General features: G+C 41.4%; 1 protein-coding gene across 1 annotated transcript in view; it reads left to right on the forward strand.

The window, feature by feature from the left end:
* The window catches only part of abtb2b (ankyrin repeat and BTB (POZ) domain containing 2b), a 47,714-nt gene that overhangs the window by 20,683 nt on the left and 14,531 nt on the right, over positions 1 to 12,500 (forward strand). Inside the window, exon 2 of the mRNA XM_083917327.1 lies at positions 8,443 to 8,592. Within this exon, the coding sequence (XP_083773453.1) occupies positions 8,443 to 8,592 (150 nt within the window). The remainder of the gene's footprint in view (positions 1 to 8,442; positions 8,593 to 12,500) is intronic.

The following is a 12,500-nucleotide window of genomic DNA, read 5'->3' on the forward strand; positions in this document are numbered from 1 at the left end:
CTGGGGCCCCCAGAAAAATTGGGAATAATTTATTTCCACTATTTGAGAAGTGAACCCAGTGTGAGTAAGAATCATAGGTTTCACTTCCCCCACAGTTTTCTCAACTGTAGTACTAACCACCAAAATGTTTTCAGATGGGGGTCCCTTAAGTGAAGTTATGAAATGGGGCACTATGACCTAATGTGCATCAATTTAGGGGTCTTTGACAATAAAAAAGATTGAGGTTCACTGCTCTTGACCAAAGTGCATGTACTTCCCCCATTATATTTTAAAAACTTCACCTCTTGGCAGTGTTTTAGGTGGTGACATCATCTCAACAGCGAAAGTGGATTTGATTATGAGAGGGCGGTTTTGAGGTTAGATGTTTCTGTGGATGTGTTATTGCAGGGTGTTTAAGTTCCCTCACCCGGTGTCATAAACAAAACAAAACAAGCCTCCTTATAGAGTAGTGTACTATTTCCAACCCCCAGTACTTTACTATAAGCCAGTGAAACCTATAAAACCTAATCATCCAATAATGGAGCTATTCTGTCCCTTTTGTTTTGTAAAGTGGCTTCACGTATGGAAAGTGGGGGATGTTGAGTGAGACTAGATAGCCAGAGGCTCCACAGTTGGCCTGGAATGTGAAATATAAAATATGATTAGAGAGAGAAAGGGGAAGAGTAAAGGAGGAGAGGGGATAAGGGGGTGAACGCTGAAGTCATGTTTAGGATTAGGGTTGGTTGTGTAGAGGAGCTTATGGCGATATTTTTCAGGGCTGTGGGAAACCAAAACCCTCTTGAATCCTACCACTCCTGTGTGTGTGTGTGTGTGTGTGTGTGTGTGTGTGTGTGTGTGTGTGTGTGTGTGTGTGTGTGTGTGTGTGTGCGTGTGTGCGTGTGTGCGTGTGTGCGTGCGTGCGTGCGTGTGTGCGTGCGTGCGTGTGTGTGTGTGTGTGTGTGTGTGTGTGTGTGTGTGTGTGTGTGTGTGTGTGTTTAGGGTTGGTTGTAGGTATGTAATTGCAGAGCTTACAGTTCAACAGTTACATTGTGGCACTGTTTTTTAAAATATGTTACAGCATACATACCTGCTCTGTATTCACTTTACCTGTGTTTTACTTTACAACTTTAAGAAAAATAGAAAAATCTGTGTTTTATGTTGTACAATGACATCCCCCTGTCTTGTATAAATTCAATAGAATACCATGAGGTATCCGTCTTTGTAGATGTTTCATTCCATAAGAACCGACTATAGTTGCAGTAACAACTTTATAGTTCTTAAGACTTGCAGTGTAATATCTGCAATATCACAAAATGTTTATGTCCAAGATTCTAAACACAGCCAGCATGCTTCTTTCGAAGACTCTGCATACATTGTGGAGATTCAGATGTAATCTTTGTGGCTTTGCAACCTGGGATTTCAGGAAGACTTCTACTAGTGGACATATCCAAAAATCTTACCTTAAGCAGTAGACAGGGACCAGATTTTAAACTTTCAAATCTTTATTTCAAACTTTCCTATCTTAGTTTTAACCTTCCATGTGGTATCTGTTTTACTTCCAAGAAAACATCTTAACTAGCCAAAAGCTTAATGCTGGATAACAGCAACAGTTGGATAACAGCCGGCAGATTAGGCACATGAAATTCTTTTTAACCATACATGCGAGTCATTCATCAAAGATAGGAACTTTCCTCTCTGTCCATCTTAGCTTGTGTCTTGCAATGATTAATGATGTGTGTGGGTGTTCTCCCTCAGTTACTTAGGGAAGCCCCCTTTTACACAGCTGATAAGGTCACTTCCTTTTTTAGCCCCAGCTGAGCACCACATCTGACCTGTGACCCCATGCAGTCCAGGGTCACCAGAGGTGTCAGGGGACATCGACCAGACCCCACTTCATTTGTCAATCACAGTCTCTGTGTGTGTGTATGTGAGATCAGATTTTAAATCAGAAACATCTCGAACCACTCACACAAATATTCCAGTGAAAGTGTACTATAAGCAGCTTCAGCTAATGAATGCTTCTCTGTCTGCCCCCATATCCATCCATAGGTAGTTTGTATTTTGAAAGACACGCTTATATGCTAACTTGTCAGATGCTAACTTGTCAGATGAATGATTATTTTTAGCCCAAATACTAATAGACCACTTTAGGTTTCTAAATGCCCCTCTGTCCCACTTGAATTCTGTTTAGATAAGGAATGTGACGAGGGCTCGCCAGAGCAAGCAAACACATGGATATTTTTAACCCTGTATGCTGAAACTGAATGAAGCTTATCCCTCTGATTCTACAGAGAGACATACATATACAATAAAGTTCATTCATCAATCCCACTATTTTTCTCTTGGAAATTATGCTCAGTGCCTCCAACACAAGAGAGAGTGGCACACAATCTCTGAGAAACGGCAAGAAGAATGTGGTGTGTGTGTTGGGGGGTGGGGAGGATGTCGGTGTGTGGGTGAGGTTGGATGTGCGAAAAACAGGTGTTTTGGTGCTTTTAAGTGTGGAAAACAAGCCTGTGAGTGAACGATCACATCTGGCCTAAGGTTTCCACTGACATGAAATAAAGCACAAGCATGTGTATGTCTTTTGTTCTGTGAAAGACACACTGTCTGAGAAAGAGAAGATTAAGATACTGTGGGGGTGAAACATAACAGCCCTGTCAAACACTGTACTTTTGTGTGACTGTCCACCCTCCAGCCTCCACACAGGGACTGGACTATAGCCTCCTGGCCAAGAATCAGAGCTCCTTTCTGGGCAGGGGAAGTGTCTTTGAAGCCCCCTTTCCCTGGCTCTCTGATCCATCCACCCTGTAATGAATGCAGAGGCTGTTAAATGAGACAAGGCAGGTGCTCACTGGTGGTGCGTGTTTGTGTGTGTGCGTGTGTGTGCGTGTGTGTGCATGTGTGCGTGTGTGTGCGTGTGTGTGTGTGTGTGTGTGTGTGTGTGTGTGTGTGTGTGTGTGTGTGTGTGTGTGTGTGTGTGTGTGTGTGTGTGTGTGTGTGTGTGTGTGTGTGTGTGTGTGTGTGTGTGCGCGTGTGTGTGCGTGAGAGAAAGAGAGAGAGAGAGACTTACTGACTACATACAGCAGGAGCAAAGCTGATCATGTCCTTCTGTCTTTCAAACACTCTACGGTAGACAAAACAAACCAGCACACACAGACCAATTATAGTCCAAGAATGTACTTTTATCAGGGCTGAGCTGGTAGAACAATATGGGAACACAAAAAGAACCTTTCACAGGGTCTGAATCCCTTTTAACAGAAAACGTCTCACTGTTATGACCTAAACTTATTGCAAAATATTTTTATTTTAATTATTGTTTATGTATCACAGTAACACAACTGTTTTCTCTCTTTGTAGCATGAGCGGTAAAATTGTTCTGATAAATGTGGCCATAATACTTACTCATGAAAAGCTTGGCATAGTGTGTCCTAAACAGATTCAAAATTGGAAATTCAATCCAAGGTTGATTCACGGTGTGTGGTTATGCCACAGTCTGAGAATTTAGAGTTATTTCTCGGGCTTGTCATTGAAGGTGAAGCCCAAATATCTTCCAAATATTCGCTGTCAAAGTAGACATGAAAAGCCGCAATGTCCTCCACAGCCTTGGTATTTTCCACTAAGGTCTTCCATGCATGAAAGGGTTAATGCTGCTATCAAGAGTGCAAAAAGCACAAACTTAGAATCAAGTAGAACAAATTACAACATTGGTAGATAATGTGAGAAATCACAAGAGAAACAAAAAATGAGAGTCAAGGCTTGTGGGAAAAGCAGTGATATGTTCAGTTCCATTAGCTCTAGCTCAAGGTGATTTTCGGCACCTTTTTATTAGCATACGCAGTTCAAAGTTAGATTGAAATTTAATTTGACTGCAATATTATTAAGGTGATATGACCCATTAAAGCACCTAATTGAACGTGACAGCTTAGCTGGGCAACGTTTCAAAATCTTTCGGCAATAAAAAGGAGTTGTTGGATTATTCTGACCTTGTTATGGCAGCATGTACAACATCATTGTGGCTGAGCTCGGAGCAGCTGCAATGGTTTCGAGAGATAGTTTCAGTGGGCTGGGGACCGCCACAGGCTTTGTGGTACATCTCAGCCGTGATTTGTAGCTGGGATTCCCACATGACATTTGCAGGGTCAACCTCAGAAATGGAACCATAACGGCCGCAAAAGAATGAATCCCTTGTGCCACTTGTCTTCCCCTGCCTAACCCTTTTCACAGATATTCCTGTCTTTCCCCTCCAGTCCCTCCTCAGTTATATCCCTCCACTGCATGACTCATTCGTCTTCCACCAAAGCTCTACTCTCCTCCGTCTCTCTCAGCTTCTCTCGTCCCCTCCTCTTTGTCTTATCCTCAGTCTCTCGCAGTGCCAAAGAAAAATGATGCATAAAGTGCTGGAGCTACTGGTGCTCTTGATATTAGTGGTGGTGGTGGGGACAGGCCCTGGTTGGATTGCGGACCTGCATCAGGCCCAGATGACGCAGGCTGGGGTTCAGCGGTGAAGCAAGGAACGGGGTGGGACTGTGGGAACTACTGAGAGTGTGGTGGTGTGCAAATATTTGCCACAGCTTTGATAGAATATGGCAGAATCAACTGAAACTATATTAACATTTCTAAAGATTTTGCTTTTGTTCAAGACATGTCTATTTTAGGCATCCTAAATATAGGCTAAGATTATTCTGTTAAAGTAATTACTTCAGAATACATCAAATGCCTGTTAGACATGTTTCTTTCAGTGTGATGGTTGCTGTGAGCTGCAAAATGAGTAGTAATTAATAGTTTTAATTGGCATATTTTAATACAAGAAGCAAAAATGTAACAGTTGCTTTATGATTTCTTAATTGTTTACCGGTTCATTATACTGGTTTAATTAGTCCTCCAGGTATTATTAGGTTTCTGTTTTGAACCATTTAATATGTTATGCAAATATGTAGTGTGAAGACTGTGAAGTCAATATGATGCTCTTGGTAAGTCACATAACAGGATGTCAGAATAACTATGGTCTTTTGCACACACCATTGCTCCCTCCCATTGACACACAGTCTTGCACACACCTACAAACAAATACATTTGTTTTCACACACCCTCACTTATGAGACAAAATCTCTAAAAATGGCTCTTACACCGGAGGAGGCACGAGTCTCTCTCTCTCTCTCTCTCTCTCTCTCTCTCTGACATTAGCTGGAATCAAGCCGTTTCTAAATGAATACAGTAACACCTATTAGTCTGTCATAGAGGCCACTTTAGTTATGGTGGTCATAAACCATGATGGTTTATACAGCAAGGCAGTTCAGGAGAGTGAGATGTGAGAGGTCCCAAGAATGCAGCCTTCACTAAAAAAAAACAAAAAAAATAGTCCAAAGCCATTAAAGATTAATGGGGGGGAAAAGAGATTCACCCACCTAATGCTTCACCCATGTTTATGTGGGCTCAATGTAATTAAAGGAATGATTAATAAGCTGAAAAAGCATCATAATTACCAAAATACCTTAATGTCACACATCAGAGAAGCGCAGACATACTTTATATGCACAGAAGTGAGTGTATGGGTATGTTTGTGCTTGTGTGAGTGAACAGGGATGTGTTGAAGCCTGTGTACGGTTTGGTGGTCTGACGTGCATGCTCTTTGTAGCAGTGGCACTCTGCTAGAGGCAGGCGTTTCCATTGTGTTGTAACGGGGAGTCAGCACATATTATACAAGTCAGATGGTGCAGAGAAAGTACGAGAGTGAGACTAAATTCCCTTTGGCAGCATATCTCTGCCAGAGTGAACATGTATTTAATTCTATCTGTATGTTTTTAATATATGTAGCACTACTATAGACTACTAAGTGTCCTTCTCTTTCTTTGCTAGCCTTTTTTTAAAGAAGTCAACATATCATGAACCGTGTACCTCTAAATCATAATAATAATACTTCCTTCTCACTGTCTTTATAGAACCGTTGATATACAACCTTACTTTTACTGTTATACAGTACGTGCTTATGTCCATTCATACACAACTGACACCATGTTGCAAATTAGGCTGTGGCTACTGCTGTGCACATGGTACAGCAGAATGTTTGTGCAGCAAGGTGATCTATTAGACTGAGCCCTCACTCTGGGACATAAACCCTGCAGTATAAAATGAGTAAATCCTGCTCGCCTCTTCAGATAGACAACTCAGATTGTGTCGCCACACACAAAAACCACTCAATGCAACATACTGTATATCCAGCACATATGTTGCTATAAGAAATGTTATTCTATTAAGTATCTTAACAATGCTAATATCACATTTGCTGCTTATATAGCATGCCACAAGCTTCACCCTTGCTTATGTGAGATCTGGGATAAGATATAATTGTCACTCTCAAATATCACCTCTGCTGAATGTTTTAACCAGGATTTAAAGGATGTCAGTGTCTGGTCATACATTCAATCTGGAAACTTGTTCCAGCTTTAGGCACAGAACATGTTTACTGCAAGCACATTTAGCCATAATCTCTAGTATATTCTGTGAAAAGGTTTATTGGTAAACCACTGGTTTTAAAATATTATGTCCTTTTCCTAGATTCAGTCTGCTCTTTTGGTTTAGTTTTTTTTCTTCCTCTTTTTACAACATTCAATCTCCTCTTGTGTCATGTGGTGAATAAGAGAATAAGAGACTTCAGAAATGATTTTACACATCCGCGTTCTTTCTTTTCAACATCCCTCTCAGATTTCCAATGACAGGACACTGCTTGCCGGAAGCACATGGGAATGTCATTTTGGGGATGGCAGCCCATCTTTTCCCTTTTGAGAGTGTAGCGAGAGTTTGAGATGAGGCCTTTTCCCTCAGACTTTGTAAATAAATCACAAACCTGTCCCGATCATCCTTCCTTTTTTTCCATTTCTCTTTTTTATCCCTAGCCATCACCCACTCATTTCCCCTGGTTTGGCAGAGAGCTCTCTTCTGCTACTAAAGCCAAAATAAGAGTTAACATTTGAGCAGATAACAATGTCCACCTAGATGTACTTGCTGCACTGTAGCTAACAGCACACTTCTTAAACAAGCACATATTGCTCCAGGCAAAGCTAATAAAGGTGTGGGAGCTAACTGGCTGTTAGCTCCCACACCCTCATTAGCTTGTGTGAAGCTAACAGCCAGCCGAGGCCGAAAACAGCAGCCTATATTTTCTCCTTTACTTGTCACACTGCCTATCTGTTTTAACTGGAAAACCACAATCAGAAGAGCAAAACAACAAACCACAGAGCAGAATGACCTCCTTGAGTTATATAAGAATGATGTCATCTCCTCGCCGGCAATTAGTTGGACAACCAGCTGCCATGTAGAATAAAAAAGCAAACCTGGTGTTTAAACGGTACATCTCATAATTTATCTGTTATCTGGTTTCATGAAGGGAGGTAAGTGATACTCCTTTGATAGGTTTCCATGTTCTCCTTAACATTATGCATCCAGCTTGTCTGACTGGCTGACTGGGTCTCCAGAGGGTTTGTTCAAAAAGGAAATACCACACATATCCTAGATTGACTGTAGTGGCACCACACGCTACAACAGTAGACAGAGTACCCTAGAAAATCAGTGATTTCATCCTGCATATCAACCATGAAATCCTATTATTTAGATTGTAGAAACCATCCTTTTACCTCATTAGTTGATTGATTGGCTATTTTTTCCTTGTCTTTTTGATAAAAATCTCTACTTTAAAGGATGCCTTTAACAAATACTAATGTAAGAGGATCCTGTCTCCTCTAACCTCTTTCAAACCCCCTATTTTTCTCAAGTACTTACATCCAGTGCATCAAACACTAAAAGTCTTTCCATCCAGAGCCAAGACATAAAACCCATCCTTACAACATATTAACTGTATGTGTTAGTGAGGAATGCTGCTTTCTATAAAAATCTTAAAAAATATTTGTTTGTTTCTTCATCTGTGTATGTGTGCTGATGTAATAAAGGCCAGGGTAGGGGTTGTTAGGGTCCTGGGCTTCTGGTGGTCTTTTAACCCTTTGAGCACTCTTTTGACTGACGTCATCCTAAGTATGAACCGGTACCAAACCTTTAATGTTACTGAGTGTTTCCATATACTCGACTATACTATATTTTTACTGGTGTCTTCAGACTTGATGTGGCTTGATATTCTGTACTGTGAGGCCTCAGCCTGCTTTTGATGCACTGTGCTTTTGTTTTGTTTGTATTAGCCTTATGTCATTGTGCGCTCTGTTTATTTTCCTGAATGTGTCGAGAGCCAGGCTCATGTTCCCTTGTGTGTTTATTTGCCCTCAGCGGTGTGGGTTACATGTTACCAGGATTATAAATTCACTATGTAAATACCACCAGCAATTGTTTTGGGACTTCTGCAAAAGCAGTGTGGATGGTTGGTTGCTGAATTTGTGGAAGTAAATTGTTTGCACTGTTCACAAATGTATTAAAAAAATCATGAATGCCATTCTCTCTCTATTTTCGACTCTGTAGGTGTTTTGTCTCTGCCGGCTCACTTCAGTCCCTACACAGAGAACCAGCAGACGTCTGTGGACAGCAGGGAGGATGCCTATGCCCAGCTGGAGCTGAGGACGCTGGAACAGTCCCTGCTGGCTACCTGTGTGGGCAGCATTTCTGAACTCAGTGAGTACAGTACATGTTGATCAAACTTGTGTGTGTGGTTCTGAATCTACTGGATATTAGAAGATTTTTTTCACATTACGTGTTTAAATTCCTCTGAACTTTTTTTTACAATAAAGGAACAACCATTCTTGTATTACAGACAAGTAAACATTCCTAGAAATGATGAACTTATTGTCATATGTTTACTTGACCATATTCTGAACACACTTATTTATTCACACACTGTTAGCTGGTTTTCTTCGGCCAAAAAAGGCTAGTGCCAAGCAGAGATAATAGAATGATGTTTTAGAGCCACTCTCTGTCTTCTTATAAGCCCCAGCATGTGCCTTATTTTGAAAGTCATCTGCATGCTCTTCTAAAAATAAGCAACGGAACAGTTTATCTACGCATGGAGCTCTGGAGAGTAAAGTGATAATATCTTTGATTGCATTTTGTCTTTCTCTGGTCTGTTTTGCTAAGCAGTGTGCGTGAGGTTAACATAAACTATCTGGTACTCTGAATCTTTTTTTCCCCTGTCAAGTTAGTCAGTCGGGAAAAGACTTTGCTGTATGTCTACTGCTTGTAGCCTGGACTTCTGCATTTTATTACCTTAGATACTTACCCTGTTACTAATAAAGGTGGATGTTTAATCACAGCACTTTTTAGAGTTGTGTTATTCATATATTATAGAGTTAGAATTGTGTATATTCTTTTGGACATGGTATTTATTGGGTATTTTACAGGAGTTTCATTGACATCTGTGTTCCAAAGTTAAATTTTCAGTCCATTATAATTATAAATTGGATCAGGTTGTGATGGTTGTTATATAAAAGGTCCTATATTGTAAAAAGAGAGATTTCCATGATTTCCATCAGGTAAAGTGTAAATCTGTTGAGAGGAGGGGGACCTCCCCCGGACTTTTCCCCCTCAACCGTAAGAGTTTGAATGAGGAGATGGATATTTGCAGTGTTGCATGTTTTATATGGTTGGTAAACAGAGTGGCATGTATACACACACACACACACACACACACACACACACACACACACACACACACACACACACACACACACACACACACACACACACACACACACACAGTCATACTGTATGCTACTGTACACGTGGTTTGTTTAAACTGGAATCGCTCTGATGGAGTTGGCAGATGATGGAGAGCTGGAATCAGATCATTAAAAAGTGAAAGAAGGTAGGGGATTAGTTTTAAGGATGGAGTACATAGTGGCTAAAGCAGGGGTGTGTGTGTGTGTGTGGGGGGGGGGGTGATGGAAAGGTAGAGAGGTGAAGAGTGAGGTTGTCGGTGCAGGGAGTGAGGAGGAGGGATGGAGATTAGTGTTGGTGAGAGCGAGGACAAGTTTCCTTCTCCAAATGAGCTAACACTCTGCCATTTGTTCCTCCGGCACAAGGCCACGTTCATACACCGCCGTCGTTAGTGAGGCATTAAGAAAGTGTACACACACTCTCAAACACAGACACACTTTCTCTCACTTGCTCAGTGGTCTCTTTGTGCCACATCTCTCTGGTGGTGTGAAGCTGGGCTGTTCTGGGCAGGGCTGGCATCCTTCAGACTCATTTGCGCCTTCACACACATTCACACACCGGCATGTGCTCACCAATACGAATACACACAACAAAAACACAGAGGGTTTGGCACTCAGATCTGAGCCCAAGGAACCAGGCAGACACAGGAGCATCTGTGCTAAGCTACTCAGTCCTGCTGGATCTTTAGACTGGATTTGGCCAGAGATAGGAACACACAGCATACATAAACATGGTGGATAATGGATGGCAATGGGGAACTGAACATTTCAGCTAAATGCCCAAAATTGTTGGAAATGTAGTGTAAGCAAATAAAATGGCTCTGAAAGTTGTGTTTGTACACATTTGAATATTTCATTTTCAGCTCTGTGGTGGTCTTCACAAGCTGTGGGAAACTAGAGTATTTTACCATCCTGTTAAATAAGGGAAATATTAAAGATCAGGATTGGAGTCCTAACCCAAATTAAATGAGCTTTGTGCAAAAGCCTGTAAAGCCAGTTAGCAATCTCGGGTCACACAGAGTCCAGATAAAAACGTTGTTTTGAATTGACAGGCAGTATATTCTAATGATCCTATTCTTTTACAACATTTTATTATCTTGCAACTTTGACCTAAAAGGCACATTTAGTCAATCTGCATTAAAAAAGCGGGCATGTCACCGTTTCTTGACTTCCAGGCTTCCACAAAGACTCCAATATAAGATGTAATCTAAGAATGAAGTATTTCATATCCTTCTGACCCCTGGAGCTCAGTTTAGCCTCGGGGCACATTATGGGCTGGAAAGCCAGGGAGAGGCTCTCCGTCTTGGGCAAGAATTCCTAGGAGACCTCCTGCTGGTGGTGGATAACACAAAGGAGGCCCTTCAGCTTGAAGTGGGGGCTGTTTGGGGGGCCACCCCAATCTAACCCCCCTCAGAGTGACCCAAACACACACATACACACTCACACTGCCGGATTCCCAGCCTTAGCTTCCCACTCACGGTAATCTGGTAAGAAATTAACCCAGGGGTAATTATGGTAAATGAGCGTTACACGATCCCAAGTTCAACCTGGCCTCCCTCCCTCATGTTGTCTCTCTCTGCCCCTTTTCCACATCCCCTGCCTCTGACAACTGATATTTTGTCTCTCCACTATGCTCCTGCTACCATGGTCACATACTAAGATTTTAACCACAAGCTCTATTCCTTGCAGCCCTCTTTTTCGTGTTTTTTTACAACTTTTAATGTCTACTTTGGTGAACTGAAATTAACTTTAGATCACAGTAAATCCCAGTAACAGTAATATCACGACACAACTGCAACATTGTCAGAAGTCGATTGTCCCACTGTTAGATGCCACTCATAGCCCATGAAAGATTAATGTTTAGATAGTCTCCATATAATGTGTCCTTCCAATATGCATATCCTCCGTTTTACAGCGTTTCCCCTACCATTATATTATTAGGGGGGGGGGGTGCCCCGGCCTCCCAATGGTACCCCCCCGCCTCCCCTTGAAGGTCACTTTTCCTGCCGACAAACGCGGTGCAGTCATCACTGATGATTCAAGTTATGATGTTACTGTGACAAGATTCATGAAGCACAATAACGTGACTATTTTATGATGTTATGTTGTTTTACTTAAGTGTATACACTGGGTAAGGTCTGTTCATTGTGTTGCTGTAACAGACGTTTCAGTAATTAATCTGATCCCAAACTAGTTGCACTGAGTGATACGCTAACTGGCTAGCTCCTATAGCTGCCATATATTACTGTAAATATTTAGGTAACGTGGTTAAATGTGATTTTATAACATAAGAGGGGATATTATTACCTTTTTGTGTTTAATACTGATGTAGAGAAGATGCAGATTTAAGTTATAGTCCTTAAATGCTTATATAATGCTGGATATAAGGAATAACTCGTATATTCATGCATTTGTTTATTTGTGTTTTATTTCAGAAACTGTACATGCACTGACAAGCTTATCCTCTGTACTGCTTGAATTTACTATTACTCTGGGAGTAAAAGACTTAAATCGACTAATGACTCACTGACAGAAGCCCTCTGACTGTAACCCTGTAGGGGCCACAGTCACATCTCACTATCCAGTTTCAGGGGCCCAACAGCGCCAGATCTCAACAGAAGTTATTTAAGGTGGATATGTGATTTATCTTATTTACATGACAGCATGTCCTTTCTTTCTCTATATGGTTCGCTCTGCACAGCTCTTTTTTCACACAGGTAGCAGTCAAGACAAACTCATGATTTCTTTTTACTTCAGCACAGAGCTTTCATGTGACCGACACCCACCTTTCTAGGCTGAGTGCTGTGATTGAAACTCGTCAATACAGAAACAGTTGAACGGTTCATTAGAGCCTATGATCAACTGTCTGTT

The sequence above is a fragment of the Echiichthys vipera genome (assembly GCF_963691815.1).
Source record: "Echiichthys vipera genome assembly, chromosome: 7".
Taxonomy (NCBI): Eukaryota; Metazoa; Chordata; class Actinopteri; order Perciformes; family Trachinidae; genus Echiichthys; species Echiichthys vipera.